Source organism: Watersipora subatra, chromosome 10 (assembly GCF_963576615.1).
Source record: "Watersipora subatra chromosome 10, tzWatSuba1.1, whole genome shotgun sequence".
In the NCBI taxonomy this organism is placed as follows: Eukaryota; Metazoa; Bryozoa; class Gymnolaemata; order Cheilostomatida; family Watersiporidae; genus Watersipora; species Watersipora subatra.
The window spans coordinates 7,729,148-7,748,256 of record NC_088717.1 but is presented as its reverse complement, the minus strand read 5'-3'; the positions used below and the strand labels follow the sequence as shown (position 1 = coordinate 7,748,256).

At 34.5% G+C, this 19,109-nt stretch overlaps 1 protein-coding gene across 1 annotated transcript; it reads right to left on the bottom strand.

Moving 5' to 3' along the window:
- Positions 1-2,868: 2,868 nt before the first annotated feature.
- LOC137405905 (alkaline phosphatase-like) lies at positions 2,869-18,807 on the bottom strand. Its single transcript, XM_068092355.1, has 10 exons — positions 18,732-18,807; positions 15,966-16,091; positions 13,890-13,984; positions 12,625-12,799; positions 12,215-12,387; positions 11,995-12,099; positions 11,202-11,442; positions 10,562-10,723; positions 5,263-5,427; positions 2,869-3,208 (listed from the first exon to the last, which is right to left on the bottom strand). The coding sequence occupies exons 1-10, from the start codon at positions 18,805-18,807 to the stop codon at positions 3,000-3,002; spliced, it is 1,527 nt and encodes a 508-aa protein (XP_067948456.1). The 3' UTR covers positions 2,869-2,999.
- Between the last annotated feature and the right edge of the window lie 302 nt (positions 18,808-19,109).

Here is a 19,109-nt window from a genome sequence, read left to right as displayed (position 1 = left end):
GGAAATATTAGTAAAAAAATTCCCCTCCAATCTACAAAAGGTTCCTTGTCAGACAAACCCACAATTTCATCACATCCTGCCTACTGTTAGTATAAGAAGAAAATAGTGTGTATCCATTACCATATACTAAACAGTTTAAACTGAATGATGTTGACAGCGAGCATAGTAGTTATTCTTTATCTTGTACACTCAAAAAATGAACTTGTACAAAACTAAACAGAGTTGAAGATTGATTGTAAGATTCTATGTGTATTAGAGGTCTATGTGTATTAGAGGTCAGTGAAATTTTTACACAAGTTTATTAAACAAGTAAATGAAGCACAGCTTAAGGTTATGTTCTCCTAGAGCGATTCATGTCAGCCACAGTGGTTAAAGATTCTAGAAACTACATAATTTAATCAAGATTACCATAAAACCTCTATTTGGTACCATAGTGATGTACTGTATTTTGCAACCTTTCCTTTATAATGGAATTATATTAGAGGCTCTTTTAGGGTTCAAATAGAGAGTAGCGCTTTATTTTTTGACCAACTGGTCAAAACATTGGGAAGAAAAATATAAAGCTTTTACAGACGTAACGACGTTCATGTCTCTTATAGTTTGCACTTTCTCTCAGGCAAAATGACATTAATGACGTCGGCATCCACATTTTTACTAATCGGGTTTTGATAAATCGAGATAACAAACAGAATTAAATAAGAACCTACTTTGGATAAAACATACATTAAACGGATACAGTTATTACTTACTTCGAAGATGCTGCTTTTGAAGTTTTGAGGTAAAAATGCAAAACTTTGGAGTTAGAAAACAGAATTCGATACCCTGTAACGATGGCTGCTATTATGCTGGGTGCTGTTCCTAAAGCGTATTCTCACCGATCATCGAAACGTTTTAAGGTCTTCACATCAAGTTGTAAACTACCTTATGAACAAATCTGAAGACAAAGAGTTTAATTTACACCTTGGTGATTTTAAATCAGATAGTAGTTCTGATTATTGTGGCGGTCGGTAAAAAGTTCACTAAAACTATGGCAACCATTACAGCAGTGGTTTGTAACCTGGGGTCTTGGTACCCTTTGGGGGTACCACTGAGTGTATCGAGTGTTTTGTGAGTGTATGATATACATAATAACTACTATGCTTGCTGTAAACATCAATCAGTTTAAACTGTTTAGTATATGGTAATGGGTACACAATATTTTCTCCCTATACTAACAGTAGACAGGATATGATGAACTTTGGTGCTTGCCTGACAAGGAAACCTTTGTAGACTGGGGGGACTTTTTTACTAATATCTCCTAGCAACAGAGCCTGATCTTAATCTGGACAAATCGATGGATATCTGAGTATCTCTTGAGGGTACCAAACACTGTTCTAGGCGGTACCAAATGCAAATCTCGTTTATTAAAAATTAAATTAAATACATGTGTATTAATAATTCTAGAATTTAAGCAGCACACTTTAGGAGAACTTTATTGTTAGTTGATCGGCAGTCTTACGTGCTCTATACAGAAGTCATGACAAAGTACAGATAATCTTTATAATAACATTTTAAGAGTAGTTTTAGGAAGGTTCTGTCACTTGTTTTATAACATATTCATAATGAAAACTAAATATTTTTAAAATTGTGCATATGAAAAGTCAAAAAAGTCAGTTCCGTATTATACCACACAACACACAACAACTCTGCTTATTACAAACGGTTAATTCGGAATCGAATATGAATTATTTGTGCAACAGTTTTTGGGATGTGAAGAAGTTAAACTTTGATTACATACAAATTTAGAAATTTAGAAAACATTTTTGTGTTCTATTGGTCATGTGAAAGAAGTGCCAGTGGGATGACGCCTATGTTCGGTATAAGTTTACAATCAAAACTAAAAATGACAGCACCCAACATCCTCAATGTATTTTGAGCAGTGCTACCTTTTCAAACTTGTGTCTTAAACCGTCAAAGCTTAATGAGCATTTTTAAAGGAAGCACAGTGGTGAAGCTGTATACGGAGTAGAACCTTTGAAGGTGAAAAGGGAGTGATTTGAGCGTGGCAACACATTGCGTAAGCTTGGAATTGTAAATGTGGGTGAGCCTTTGCTTCATGCTTGCTATCTGGTGGCGTATCTAGTGGCCAAATCAAGAAAGCGAACCAAGTGGGTGAAAAGCTAACCAAGCCATGAGCTCTTAAAATGAATAAATGGTACTTGGCCAGGAAGCACAATACAAGCTGAAGAAGGTGTCCCTCTCCAAAAACTTCTTCTCTAAACACGTTTCTCTAGATGTCATTGGTTAGGTATGTTTTGACAGGGCTCTAGCCACGCCCATTGTGGGCCCAGTGCCTCGACTAGCTGCAGTGCTACTGCGCTTGTGGGCCTCATTTTGTTCAACCTAATCAATATTTTAACTGTCTTTATTTTTGCGTAATGTTATATTTCTACTAATTGATGAAATAAAACACACACGCACGCACACACGCTAGGAAATTTCTTAGGATTTGCTGCTCTCATGTAAAAAACTCAGGAGATAAAATCACTCATTGTGTCCTGCACAGACATGCTCTTGTAACAAAACAGGTTTTTCAAGAACTGAAGAAAACGTTGGAGTCATGTGTAAAAGTTGTTATTACAATTTGGAGTCGTACTATCAAATATACCGACTGTAGTGAAAAACTAATTGCATTCAAGGAAAAGCTGGCGTTGTGAATGAGGTGAGTTGGAAAAGGCAATCACTCAAATTTTTCCTTATTGGATAGCATTTGGGATGCTGAACCCATTTTAATTTGTGATAGAGGGCCTATTTAAGTAGTACAAACGCAAGTGAAACCTTGTGAACCCTCGGCTACCAGCATGAAACAACTGATCAGGAAAAAAATCATTTGTAACTTTTATGGCTATTCAACCATTGTATTCTATTATCATTTTATATTATTATGCCAAAATGTTACAACTAAAATAGCATGACTCTGTAGTAATTGGCAAACAAGAATTTTATTATTAGTATTCTAGCTACTGTCTGCTTTTGTATCTCTCGTCATTGCAAAAGCTTTTTTCTAAGCCAATACAAGCAGCATAAGACATGCCATAAGCTATGAAGGTTTGCTCATGGACTCCATTGAACAGGTGCGACATCGGACCGGATGCAAAAATAGAAACATCATCTCCACCATGTGTGTCAGCTTTGAGAGGAATCACGGAAAGGTAGGTCTGGTCCTCATCTGGATAGACAAAACTACTTAAATGCTTGTCCAAGGTGACCAACAATAGCGTAGAATGTAAATGACGGCATGTGAGCGGCTAGTAAATTTTTACCCTGTATAAGTTTAAGCAAAACTACTCTGTTACGATGTAACTTTTAGCAATTCATTATTACTACAACTTTGGTGTAATAAATATGTTCACAGTTACTCAGAAAAGCAGCAAAGAGGTTGAGGGGGCATGTTTGAGCATGCCTAATGCATGCTAGCATGCACTGTAGCATCTAGCGTGCAATGTCAACATGTTAATGTTAAAGGTTGACTTGCAATAAAATTCACATTACAGTTATTTGGTATCAAAAGATTAACCTGTTTTACTCAGTTGTGTTGTAGGTGCCAAATATGTGGAAATGTGATTACAAGCTCGTAAAAGCTCAAAAACGAACAGTTAATCGCAGCCACGCGAGACCGCCATAGTTTGGATTCTCTTTCCAAAACGGCTCAGATGTGACGCAGTTGTGAGAGATGGTTTCTGTTTACACTCTCATGCAACCTTATTCGTCGAAATATTTTCACAAATATACTTCACGCATTCAATAAAACCATGTCTATTGTTCTTACGTGTCTGTTTTATCGTCATTGTAATGCTGTCACTTTTAGCAGTGATATCTTATAACTTACCGTAAAATTCATTTAATGTTTTAACCGTACCTCGAAGGAGTACATATCGTTGTCTAATAATCATGACGAGCCTGTTGATCACCTGTGATAATCGAAAAGTGCTGCAAAAATTATTTGCGAAGTATTGGGTCACATGATCAGATTACGACTTGCTGATTAGACCAGGCCGAAACAAAACTGTAAAGTAGCGAGCATCTATATTTGATACGGGGTCTTCGGTAAAACCCGAAGTGTTTGTTATAAACTAGTACTACGATAAGTTTTATATTGAGCTTTTTATTGGCCTTTCAACTCACGTGAGAACTTACCTGACAAGACAATAACCAAATTTCATGGCTACGTCAGATAAATAAACAGATTCCAATCTACGGCGGCTTTTCGTTTTTGAGCTTTTAAGAGCTTGTAATCACATTTTCACATATTTGGCACTTACAACACAACAGAGTAAGAGATGGTGAATCTTTTGATACCAAATAACTGTAATGTAATTTTGTTGCAAGTCAATCTTTAACGTGTTAACATCAACACGTTAACATATTAATGTTAACACGTTAACATTCTAAGCTGAATGTTTGAGTTCAAATCCTGTGCAATGTAGTCTTTTTTCCAACATCCAACCTTCAACAGATGGACAACCAGTCACATTTCTTATTATAGTAAAGATTGTACTCTTCAGCTCTATATAACCGTTTAACAAAGGATTTTAGCGGCAAATGAACTGTTACAGAAAATACTAACTCTAATAAAACAGATATATGATTTACTGAAAGCCACGGATATCTACCACTAGTCAGTTTTATTGATAAACATCGCAAAAAGAGGTCTAGCAGAGAATCACAACCTCAACATGTAAAGTACCATTGATTTAGGTGATTAGGACTGCTTGAAAGCACTTTCAAATAATATTTTTACCATTCGCATTCAATAACTTTTAACAACTTCCCTTAAAAGCAAAATAAATAGATTGGGTCTTTTGCAAAATCTTTTGGATTTCTGAATAGTAATCTGTACAATAATAAGCGCAGTGTTCGTCTGTCTGTCCATTTGTCTGTTCGTCTGCCCGTCAAAGCCATGGTTTGAGGTTGAAAAAAGAACTGTGTTGTACAAGTTTCAGTATAGCCAGCCACCCCCTTAGCCTCTGCTCCAATCAACAACGCTATATCATTGAGGAGTAATTGTACATACAATTGATACCTGACTGCCAGGGTTCTAGTATAAAATTAATAGAGCATTGCATAGATCTATAGTAGATAAACAGAGTGTATATTTGTTGGGTTTTGTTTTATGGAATTTCTTAGTGAGATGCACTCCTGCTTCAGTCTTAACCATGATTTGCTGATGCAGTCTACCTCTGTGGCTGTACAAGTGAAGAAGATAAGAAGATGAAGTCTTACCATAGTAGTTAGGGTTAGCTGTAAGATTGACTCTATCTTCCGCTGATTTAAAGCCTGGCCCATTACCATAGGACAGGACGGTGTGGTAGTTACCCGTCTCGTCTTTGCTGGAGTAGTAGGAGTTGTTGGCGATTGATAAAATATCTTGGCCTCTTTGAGTATAACCTATAAGGTAAGTTTTAGTAATAATCAGGATTGGGTGGGAGTGAGCAGAAGCCATGTTTGAAATGTTGATTATATTGTTGATATATATTTATAGATATAAATTGATATTGATATACTAGATGAATACCCGGTGTTCTATGGATAATTAAAAACAACAGCTTATAAACAGTGATAGGAAATATAGTTGCCATTGGCTAAGTTTTACTATGTCTTCTCGAATAATCAAAGTAGCCAATTTGAGTACATTAGGCTAGAACATTGCTAAATCTATTATAATAAGAGCTGTGAGCCGTGCCTCAGCCGTGAAGCCAGCTCTATGCGTATTTTAACTGATGTAATAACTAGGCGCACAATTAGTCCATTGGATCGCAAGTAGCCAGTGTGAATTAATGGGTTAAATAATTCACTTTAAAAAGTCGAGGTGCCTTTGTGTTCAAATCCAGTGCAAAGTGCAGTTTTTATTTCTGTAGCTAGACACCTGACAGTCAAATTACAAACACTAAGATCTATATATACACTAGAACAGTGGCTCCCAACCTGGGGAGTTCCGCCATGGGGAAATTTGGCATTTTAAAGGGGGGAATTTTAGTTTTTATAATTTCGCATTTGGCTAACGCGCTTTTAAGCCTTAACAAAATCCTAGATGTGTTTTCGGTTCTTTTTCCTCTTCTATTACATGTTTTTTCTGGTTAGGGTAGACCAAGTACCTTTTACTGTGCATACATTGTAATACAGTCTGCATGTACTGCGCATGTAATAATCTTTGCCAAAAATTTGGAAAAATTCCAATAAGCCAGCTTGACCTTAATTAATGACCTTATTAACTAAAGTCAAACTAAGGCTTAGTTTGACGGTGTGCTGCTCACAGTGCACATGTATTTGACACAAGGACACACTCACTTATCAACTACTGCATCACGTGTGAAAGAAAAAAAATCTGGTAAGATTCTTTGTACAAGTATGATTACGTATATGCTCACATTATTGTTTCCTATTATCACTCATGTTATGTCTTACTTGCTTCTCTGCAAAGAAGTCAGATAATCATGCATCTATAGTAGTAGATCAAATAAGAAATACTAATACACTCACAGATTAGTATTACTGTACAGACATATACTAGGTCGCTTATAATATTTTTCATTCGCCGCTTTATTTTTAGAACTATCAATTAGTGCAGGATGTCAAAGGCAAAGAAACAAACCTACAATGAGAGTTACTTGGATTATGGGTTTTCGTATCTCATGAAAACGGTCTTCAGCTTCCGCAATTTGTGATATGCCTGAAAACTTTCAGTTGAAGCAACACTTGCAAAAAACTTACCCACACTAGCTGAGAAAGCCCGGAATTACTTTCAGTCCAAAGAGCGGCAAGTAAAGCGAAGTAGGCTTGATGCAAGTGGAGATCTTTATGCTCATAGTAATGCACTTATTACAGCTTCATACGCTGTTTCCTACCGTATTGCTCAGTGTAAAGAGGCACATACAATAGGAGAAACCTTGATCAAGCCATGTATGTTAGACTGCGCATCAATAGTACTTGGAAAATCAGCTGAGCAAAAGTTTCAAGACCTCCCGCTATCCAACAACATTGTGAAGCGACGCATTGGCGATATTGCAGCAGATATTGAGGAGAAATTAGTTGCTAAGATTAAAGCATCCCCATTTTGGGCCATACAACTTGATGAGTCAACTGATGTTGCCAGTCTTTCTCAGCTATTGGTGTATGGTAGATATGTGCATGACACATCCATTGAAGAGGAGTTTCTGTTTTGTCAGCCCTTGCTTAGAACAACTTCAGCAAGAGATGTGTTGAAAATAGTTGAATATTTCCTTGAAAAGACCAAGTTAGGTTGGGAGAAGTTAATAAGTGTATGCAATGATGGAGCACCTGCTAAGTTAGGATGTAGATCAGGCTTTGTAAGACAGATCAAGCAGAAAAACCATAATATAGAAGGAGTGCATTGCTTCATTCACCGTGAAGCATTGACGTCAAAAACTCTTCCACAAGCGTTGAAATTGAACTTAGATGTGAACATCAAAGTTGTCAATTACATCAAAGCATCAGCACTAAATACCAGATTGTTCTCAGCACTATGTTCTAAAAGTGATGTCATGTTTACAACTTTGTTATTTCATACTGAAGTGAGGCGGTTGTCCAAGGGAAACATGTTAGGCAGGCTCTTTGAGCTACGATCAGAGGTTATGAAATTTCTTGAAAGCAAAGGCCAGCATGAACTTTTAGCAGCCATGAAAGCTGATAACTATGCATTTGAGACTGCATACCTGGTTGATATATTTGCCTAGCTAAACAAGTTGAACTTGAAGCTACAAGGGAGCAATCATCATGTCTTTGCCTCTCATGACAGCATTGATGCTTTCAAAGCAAAGCTGGTACTGTGGCATACACAACCTGCACTGGGAACGCGGTATCCTTTCCCACACTCACTGAATTATTGGAAGACAAACCTGCTCCTGGTAGTCTAGTGGCAACTATTACTGAACACCTGTCTGATCTCATAACAGAATTTGGATGCTACTTCCCTGAGCTACCTTCAGAAAAAAAAGAAGATGCTCAACATCACATTAAATCCATTTCAATGCGCTGTTGAAGAAATTCCAGAGGAGCTACAAGAGAAGTTTGTTGAGTTATTGAACAATTCTGCACTGAAAGAAGATTTCAGATCAATGTCTATTGACCATTTTTGGCTCTCAGCAAGAAACATTTCTCCACTCATTGCTGAAAAGGCAATAAAGATTATGATGCCATTTAGCTCTACCTACCTATGCGAAGTAGGATTTTCATGAATGCTGCACCTTAAACTGAGAAAAAGAATCATCTTAACCTTGAGAGCGACTTGAGATGTGCATTATAAAAAACAAAGCCTTATTTGTCTAAACTTGCACAGGGGCATCAGCAGCAGCCGCCTCATTAAAATCCATAATCTCACCCCACACCTGTTGAGTGTAGCGGAATAACAATAATGTTGACGCGATTTATTACTATATATGCTACTCTCAGTTATTTAACAAATAAATGCATGTATATATGCTGCTGACCTACATATGTGTACCTGTGTAGCCCTTTCAGTGAATACAATATAGTATAGGTTCACACTCCACTTTTTCCAAGGGGGGAATTTGTATTTGAAAATTTTGCAAAAGGGTAAAAGCGAATAAAAGGTTGGGAGCAACTGCACTAGAAGAATGCTCGGTGTTGCTCGAGTGATAAAAAGTCTTTGCAAAGAAAATTTATTTCCATTTTACATATACTACATTTACCATTCTAATTATTAAACTTCATATCATGAAAAAAGTATTTTTGCGCAGTTCAAATAAATTAATAAAGCAAATAAACAATGGGTACACGAAAGAATGTGTATAAAAAAGTTACTGCTCCTGCAGAAACTCGTTGTATTCAAAGTTTTGATGGACAATACTGGTATCTCTGGGTACTGGTAAAAACACAAAAATGAAAAATCGGAGATTCTCTGTCTAATACTTTGTCTGACCAAACAGAGTGAGAATGTAGAGACAATTCCTACACCAGATAATATAGTTGTTCACATGAAAAGCATTTAGCTTTTACAAATTTATCAAAATATGAATGTAACTGCACATTTGAAATTGAAATGACATATTTGAAAATTAAAAATTAACAAAATAGGTAATGGTAAAAAAATTAGCTTTTAAAAAAATTCAAAAAGATAACAAAAGCAAAAAGTAATATTGATAAATAATAAAAAATGCACATTTAATGTTTGCAATTGCAAAAAAGATATATGGTAAGGGTGAAGGGAATGACACGAATAGATTAGCCTTGTGGTTAGGGGCGCTTGTTAGTAGGCTTGCGATTTAAATGTAGCGAGTTCAAATTTACTACAAAGATTATTTTTTATTGCTAAAACTATATCGCTATAATTGGACAGACAAATGACAGACAAACATTGAGATTTATATATAAACTAGCTTAATGCCCGACATTGCCTGAGTAATGTCTTTGCACAGAAAATTTATTTTTGTTTAACATATAGTAACAGTTACCATTCTGACTTTAAACTTCATATCATAAAAACACTATTTTGTGTAGTGTAAATAAATTAAAAGAAAACGTAAAACAACTATAAAGGTTTTAACTTTGTCAAACAACTGCAACTTTCAAACTTCATATCATGAGAAAAATGTCTTGTGCAGGTCAAATAAATTAAGAAACTAAATAAAATAACTATAAAAATGTTTAAATGTAATTGTGAAATAATTAGCAAGTAATAGTTAAATTAGGTTGGTTTTGCTATGATTACAATAAAAGATGATTTGGTAATGATACAATTAATACGAACTAAAATAAAAACAAAACAAGTTCCTGAATATGTTGAATAAATGATAATAATTTGTGCATAGAAGTGTGTATGTGTGTATAAAAAATGTTACTTTTCCAGCAGAAGCTATCCATCAAAACTTTGAATACAACAATAGTAGTACCTCTCTGTACTGGTACAAATTTAAGATGAGATATCAGATTGCCTTTTTCTAGTACTTTGTCAGACCGAATGGAGAGATAATGTCGAGGCTATTCCTACTCGAGATAATACAATTGTCTATGTAAAAAGCCTTTACCAATTTAGAATTCAAACCCTACAAAAAACCGGAAATAGAAGTGCAATGGCACATTTGAAATTGAAATGACATGTTTAAAGATTACAAATTCAAAAAATTACTTTTTAAACAATTTTAAAAAACAAAAATGCAAAATGTAATATTATTTAATAATCAAAAATGCACATTTAGTGTGTGTATACAGTATACGGTACATGATAATATCGATAAAATGCTAAGGACTGTATAGCTCAATGGTTAAAAGCATGGTTTTAAACTTGCGGCTGCAATCTCTGTGACTTCAAATCCAGCACCCAATGAGCTTTTAATTACAAAGCTTTAATGGTTATAGCTGGACATATCAAAGTACACACACACAGACACAAAAAACTTTGAGATTTATAGATTGATATAAATAGTAATATATAACGGTGATAAAGAGCTTTATATTGCATCATAACAGCTAAGGTACTGAATGCCCTTCGTTGCAGGAAGCTGAGTCCTACATAATACACCTAGTCTATTTTATGCATTTTTACCTCCAAAAGAGAAAGCATGACTGTGGTCAGCGGAAACAACAACCAGAGTATTATCAGATGAAGTCATATTCATCACAGTGCTGACAGCATCGTCAAACGCGAGTCCTTCCTCTAACGCCATTCGGGCTCTGTTCTCATGATGTCCCACATCAATGTTGCCACCTTATAACGAGTCATAACAGTTTATATTGTGCTTCACCACAGCCAAGCAACAAAGCAAGATATGTTTTTCGGGGTTTGATATTTGTCATCTAATGGCTGTATACATTATGATTAAAAAAAAACTTTTTGTATGAAGATTACAAGCGAGTAGTACTTTTTAAATAAATGCCAGTGACAAGCACAGTATAATAAAATAAAAAACAATGTACACTTTTTGAATGCTAAAATAGCCCATTTATGCAGGCTACTGTAGTATTACATTCATGTTACTAAACTATAGTTTTCGAAGTAAAGGAATATCCAATACAACTAAATGCGGTTTTAGCTAAAATAGAGGACTTTTCAATTTCACACACTCTGGTCTCTGGTATCCAGCGTATAACAGTGATTTATAGTACTTTTCACGTGTTGCAAAAAGCTACTAGCTAAAATATTGATGGTTATTTAAACTAAACTTTTTTGATAATCTTTTTCCCACCTTCTATGAAAAGGTAAAATCCTTTAGGATTTTTGCTGAGTATTTCGATGGCTTTTCTAGTCATCTCAGCAACTGATGGCTCCTTGTTTGTCTTTCTTCTTTCTGTTTCTTCTTGAACTCTGTCAGGTTCAAACATTCCAAAAAGATAGTCTGTGTTCTCAGGAGTTGCGGCATCAAAGCCTGCTTGGTCAGTGACATAGCGAGCTTTTCTACCCTTCTTCATCTGACTATCTAGCCAGATCTACAAAATATATAGTATTTGCTCAACATGTTTAACTTAACTTGCCTAAATAGTTTACTACAAATCGTCGGGTGTTAATGGGTTGTCGGAAGTATATCACAATAAACATCAAATGCAAGATCATGGGTTACTGGGAGGTTCTACTGCAGTTAATAGCTAACTGCCAAGAGCAGCTAACTCCTTTAACAATGTCCCATCTCATATCCATCTCTTAACAGAGGAAGGTATGTAAACCATTTATTTGATTTTATTGACTAACTGTTACATTTTTTGGTTTTATGATTCTCGTATGAAATAATTTAAAAAACATCGTTTGTTGAATTTAAATTATTGCTAATAAAGTAATAATTATATAATAATATAATACAACATATAATAATAATATGTATATAATAATAGTAAAGTAATAGTAAATAAAAAATATATAACTGGTACAACATTTCTTTTGAAATTAAAATATTGCTAATAAAGTAAAATATATAATAATATATAATAACAGTAAACGTAACAGGAATATATTTATATAACTGGTGTAGCTGTTATATATCTAACCTTTGTCAGATCTTTCCCATCTGTTCGAGATCCGCTTTCGTTCGGATACTCAGGATCTGATTGGTTGTTAGGCAGAAAATACTTCCTTCCCCCTCCAAGTAGAACCTAAAAGAGTAAATGCTTCAGAATGATCCTGCATTGAAATGCTGGTCATGAGCTACAAACAGGCTCTGAATGCAGTGAAATATTACCAAGAACTGATATCGTAAATCTAGCTTACATGAATGTCAAGGTTGTCTTCTATCAGTTGTCTTGCGATGTCTTTACAAACTCCCTTAGCATCATCAGGAAGTTCATAGTCAGCTCTCCAATTTCTGAAAGCAGTGTGAGCGTATGCTGCTGATGGAGAAGCTCCGACTATCGCATCTGTGGTCACTATTCCCACAGACTTGCCTAATGGAGAGACAATGTTGAGAGTAGAGAATAAGATGAATGGGTGTATGAGCTGACTCTTAACTGCTGACTTTGACAAGCTGATTACCATTGTTCTTGTGCTGCTCTGAGTTTTGACCACCCATTGCGGCCATTGTATTTTACAATTAATATTAAAGTTATTTCAATTAATCTGATTATTTATTGCATTATGATGCTAACAATTCTTTCATAAAATAGTATAGAGCGTACACTGACCTTCAGCCAGAGCATGATCTAGCACTGATGGTACAGTCGCAGCTGCCACTGTAGAGCATTGTTTACGTTGAGCTGTGTCATCTACTCCTATCATCTCATACTTGGTCTTTACTCCACAGTGGTAGGCTGTTGAACTGGCACCTGAGTCTGGTGTCATCATATCAGTGCAATATGTCTAAAAGACGAATCAACTAAACCTTGCATAATATATAATATAGAATATGTAGTACCAAATGTAAAAAATATAATAATTAATATAAAAGCCAAAAAATGCAAAATATAATGTGGAATATATGATAACTAATCTGTATATATCTATAAATCTCAAAATCTGTTCAGCTATAGAAATTTAGGGATGAAAGATTCGTGTCCTGCTGGATTTAATCTCTGAACCTTCAGTTCACCAGGTAACCTAACCGATTAAGCTATGAGAGATGCAACTGGTTAGTTAGGCAATATGAGCTTAATCTCAGCAATCACAATTAAAATACGCATAGTGCTTCTGCGTCACTAAAGCTTGCTCTCACGGCTCTTATTAGTGAGTTTAGTAATACGGATAATAGCATACTCCAATTATTCATTGGCAATGTGCAAGGCTAATAGCAAATGGCAAGCAACTCCATTACCTGCCACTTGTTAATAAGTTGCTTTTTTAATACTAATGCAACGCCTGGCATTCGGCTAGTATATGATATTTAAAATAGTAGGCCTATATATTATGGAATAAACAATATATAATATAAAACTTTTAATATATATTATATTTAATAAAAAAATACAATATAAAATGTAATAGAAAATGTTTAACAATTAATATACTATACTTAATGTATAGCATATGACATACATGTATAATATACTGATATGATGTTTAATATAAAACAGCATTACAAATGTTTACTATAATAAAAGGCGTGTTTGTCTGTCTGTCTGTCCGAAGTTACAGTTAGACGTCGAGAAAAAGATTGCATCGTATAGGATTCAAACCCACATTATTCAGCCACCCAGCACACCATCTTCACCAATCATTCATTTTCACAACTTTGGAATTTTTATGCACGCACTTAATCTCTGTGCTTTATTAACGCACCTGACAACTTGTCACGACATACCAGACTACCAGGGTACCTATATATTATACAAAACGCACAGCTTTTAAGGAGGCTATATCTCTTTGTGTACTTCAATGAAATGTACAAACCAAAGGCTGTGTTGCGTAAAGACATTTTATTACGCTTTATGAAAAGATAAATCAGTTGACCAACCTTACAGAGACCCGTGTGTGGAAACTTATCCCAAGATAAAAGTGCCTCTTCTCCCAACATGCCCGCTGTCTTCTGACCTCTGTAGACTCTGGTTGCTATAGAAACAGGGTCATAAACACAAGCTGTTCTTAATCTTTGCTGGCATGCAAACAAACTTAGCATCAGTAGTTTTTTTGTGTGTGAATAATTAAAAGTTATAACACGATATGATTTTTATAATTGTACTCAACACACCATGTTATGACCAGTACAAGTTATGTCTTTGAAACAGGGTAATTGCACATTGATAATTGATAATAGTTTAGTAATACGGATAATACAATGAATAAGAGAGATCTAAGGAAAAGCTGACAGAAATATGTATAGCTTTTAGAGAGAACATGTACATATCTAAGGAAAAACATACACAAATGTGATCAGTCCTTAAAGAGAGCATGTGCAGGTCTAAAGAAACTCCAGCTTGTCGTAGATCTCTAAATAAATATGCACTGGGAAGCTGAGAAATATCTCTATCAGTTAACATCTATTGCTTGCAATTAACCTACGATGGTCTTGAAGCTTGCGGTGCAATTTGTTGGAGCGTTAAATTTTTTATTTCATTCCAAATTTGAAGACATTTACAATTTTTAAAAGACATTTAAAAGACACATTAAACTTTTAATTTATAAATATATTTAGCAATGTTGTATAAAACTTCATTGTACTCATCGATATGTTTGCAACAGTTTGCAGCCAAACCTAGCTTTTTATGTGCAATAGAAGAGGAGTTATGAGCATTGATCTATTGTAAGCCAAGTTTAGATAACTGCAATGATGCTATCAAATAATAAGCTATAAATCTGCAAATTTATAAGTTGTATAACAATATTCTATCAAACACTACAAATATATATTCAAGAACACGAGAGACCAACTATATTTATAATACATGCGAAAACAAACATTAACATTTTTGAAACAAAAATATTTGCATTGCTTTTCTCCGCCAGTTGCATTCTGATTGCTGGTTTTGTTTGGGCCCACTTCAATATCTTCTGGCTGTTCAATACTCTCCACACTTTCTGCTGACCTCAACTTTTTCTGTATTGCTCAACTAATCAATATTAGGGTCTTAACAATGTTTTAGCAGAGCAAAACTTCTACACATTGCTGTTTAAAATGCTTTTACGGGAATAATGATAAACTTTTAGCCACATGAGCGTTTAGCACAAGATTCAGTCTCAAAATTCCACCGCAAATACTAAAATGTTTTCACATAGCCCAGAAATATCAAAACCATGGTAAACAACAAACTACGATTTGCCTGAGACAGTTATGAATGATTTTTATGGTATTGCATTCAAAGTTTTAACGAAAAGCTTTGAATTTAGAAAACGGCTTTGATACGAACAGAAACAACAACAGAGTCATTATTGGTACCAACTTGTAGAAAGATCAAAAACTTCACATAGTGGCGGTCAAATAGATGGGGCAGTCAAATAAAGGAGCTGGTCAAATAAAGATGGCGTTCAAATAGAGGTGACGTTCAAATACAAGTTTTACGGTAAATACATTTGTTGTATACTGAAACATAGACATATATGTTTAAACTGATGACCAATCTAGAGCATATATACTGTATATATTATGGTAAACTATTGTCTGCTTTTCTATAAATCTAATATTGCTTCAATCATGCTTCAATACACTGAGAGCAAATAAAATATTTTTTGAAGTTTTTGCAAAGATTTTGTAAACACAATCTAATTGTTTGATAAATGACATGCTTATAAATGTTCAATTAACTGTCAACTCTGTACTTCAAACTCAGAGATGCTGGCGCAAACATATGTGAAGATGCTCAGGACTACAGGCAGCAGCTTTAGTTTGTAGCTTATGATAGCTACATGATCTTACAGTTGTAGAAGATAGTAAGTGCAACCATCTGTATTACCAAAGAAAATTTTGTTTTTAAACTTAATGTAGCCTGTGTTTTATTTGCAAAATATATCAGCTTTTGATTCATTTAAAAGCAACACATAAAGAAAGCTAGTTTTTACAGAACATTTTGAACAAAGCAATTTATATGTATCGTACCTGTAGCAGTTGTCACACCCATTCCATCACCAATAGCAAGGACCAAGTTTTTAGCCACGCTCACTCTGGACTCCTGAAAGGATCTGTTAAGTTCTTCAACATTTTGCTTCTCCCAGTATTTTCTATCTAAAAGATGCAAATACTCAGGTGTTATGAGTTGATGATGTCACTTCCTCTTTTATAATATTTGCAGTTCTTTGTTAAAAAGGTTGAAACACAGTTATGTTTGTGACATGAGCAGTTTAAAAAGCCAACAATTCAAGGGTTGATAACGGTAGCAATGGTTCATTTGACTCAGCCATAAGAATAAGAGATACCTTGTGTATGTAGAATTTACGGTATGAAATATCAATTTATTTTGAATATGAATTGAACTCATCATAGTAAAATCTAATTAAACAGAAAGTTGGGTTTGGCTAAGTTAATTAAGGCCACAGAAATATCTACACAAACTTTAATGCCCATCTTCTCAATACGTAAATTTGCCCAGATGAATCTCTTGTTTGCTCAGCAAGCAAACTGTAATTCTTGCACTCAAGAACTTAAAGACTAAAGAGCACAAAATACTTAAAGATAGTGCCACAGTGTATTTGATTTTCTCATATCAGTAAAGAATTTTAAATATAAATAGCTGAAAACTTGATAACATCTATTTACATTAACAGAACTCCTTAAAATAACTAAATTTTTCTATCTACTTTTATTCCATTGTCATCAAACTTACTGAAAGTGATTTATTTTAAACCAGAACTACCCAAGATGGAAATGCAAGCATAACCACATACACAGTTCTTAGAAATATTGTCAGAGATGATCAGCTTGTGTACCTATTCTTAGAATATTTTAAGCTATTAAAATAGACTAATGGAGCACAGAATGAAGGATATAAGTGTCTCCGTTAAATAGACAAGTGTGATATATGAGATGCAAACTACATTTTAAAAAGTTTATCTCTGTGGAAGGTTAATCAACTTACTGAAGACTTAGTAGAACAAATAGTAACTCCCAAGTCTGACATTCTCACTAGCAGAGAAAGTAATACATTGTACTTAGTAGAACAGATAGTAACTCCCAAGTCTGACATTCTCACTAGCAGAGAAAGTAATACATTGTACTTAGTAGAACAGATAGTAACTCCCAAGTCTGACATTCTCACTAGCAGAGAAAGTGATACATTGTACTTAGTAGAACAGATAGTAACTCCCAAGTCTGACATTCTCACTAGCAGAGAAAGTGATACATTGTACTTAGTAGAACAGATAGTAACTCCCAAGTCTGACATTCTCACTAGCAGAGAAAGTGATACATTGTACTTAGTAGAACAGATAGTAACTCCCAAGTCTGACATTCTCACTAGCAGAAAAAGTGATACATTGTACGCAGATAAAATAAAAGTTAAAAATGGTTCTTGAAATTTTGCTCTACCATACACATCCTTTAGCATGCTTTGGTAACTATGTACAAGGAGAATCTAGAGAGGCCGGAGCACAGTATTGGTTAACAGGAAACACATCCTGTATTTATTGCATTGTTAACATATTGGAATAGCAGTGCAGAGGACAAGTCACCAGTATATTTCAGCCAGTTGATTATACATTGTTAGCTACAACCCCGAAAATCCAGCAACCTAGAAATTGTTGTTTCTTCATATTGTACTACAACTAACTGAGAAAAGAGCCAACAATGTTTTATATTTTTTGGTTTACATTCACTACTGAATTTAATAGTGATCAAAATCATTACTCTAAAAACTATTTACTATGAGTATTTGGAGAGCGGATTGTTACCACTGTTCGTTACCATTTTTACCATGGCAACAAAAAAAAGCAATTAGCATATATAAAAAAGAGAGATGAGGTCATGACTTTTATTGCAGTACTTTTTTTTCGTTGATTTGGTAGTTTGATAGACCTCACCAATTTATTATAACACATGTAAAAAGAAAATATTCAAATCATGTGCTGAAGTTTTCCTCAATTTCAATTTTACTTTTGACCAAAATATTAACGAACATTACATCATTTGGCAAAACTTTGGATACAACGAGCTTCTGCTTCAACAGTATTTTTTTGTATACGCATCTCCATGTACTCATTGCTTAATATTTTTCCTAATTTATTTGCACTTCACAAAAATACTTTTCTCATGATACGAATATTGAAAATCTGTGCAAAGATTATTTTATTACCTCAGCAGCGCCAGGCATTTGTCTAGTTACTGTAATAAACTTCATCATAACTTTGAGAACTCTATTGGTTCTCTTGTTGAATGTTGCTCTGTCAACAAATATTCACTAGAGATTAGCTTAAATGACTTCAGTTGAGTTTTGAGTAGTGACAGCAAGCTTTGAGAAAATATTCGGGTAGATCAGCAATTTAATTGGTATAGAACTGCCGGTTTTAAGAAAAATTTAATTCATTGTACATCGAGTTGAACAATGGATAAATAACATAAATGCAATAAGCAGAGTTTTTAGTCTAAAGTAAGCACCAGCTGTTGGTCGCAATCTCATAAATATTTACCTATTTTAATCTTCTATCAAAACAGCTAATCATTTTTATATTTTTACTTCCATAACTTCACATACATTAAAAAATTACATAAGTAATGCTTTATTGCCGAAAAATTTTGTTATCAAAAACTATTAAGCTCCAGCGTAATTTTTAAATAACATAATTCTTTTAAATTAAAAACAGATCTAATATCATCAAACTTCCAAAACTTGACATGACTAAACCCGTGTAAGAAATGACTAGGACATCTTACCAAATGTTTGAGATTTGATGATGTTTACACTGGCAAGCAGAGCAGCTACAGCAAACACAACCTTTAGTGAAGACATTCTGTCAGCAACTGACTGAGTCATGGGGCAACCAGGGCCTATTCTCCAGCTTTATGTCGAAGAACAAGGGGAAGATCAACATTTCCTTCTAATAGTCACCTACTTATTGAGATGGGTTTGTCATGAAGCATGTAATGAAGTCATCCTATGCCTTATCTATTAATGTATTGCAACTGAGCCTTGTCAGTTTATATATGCATATGAAACATTTAGCTAGGCAACAAAAGGCGGTCAATATTTTCAAAATGACCTCAGGTTAACTCAATATTCACAAACCTAACTATAGCATAAAGTAAAAATTA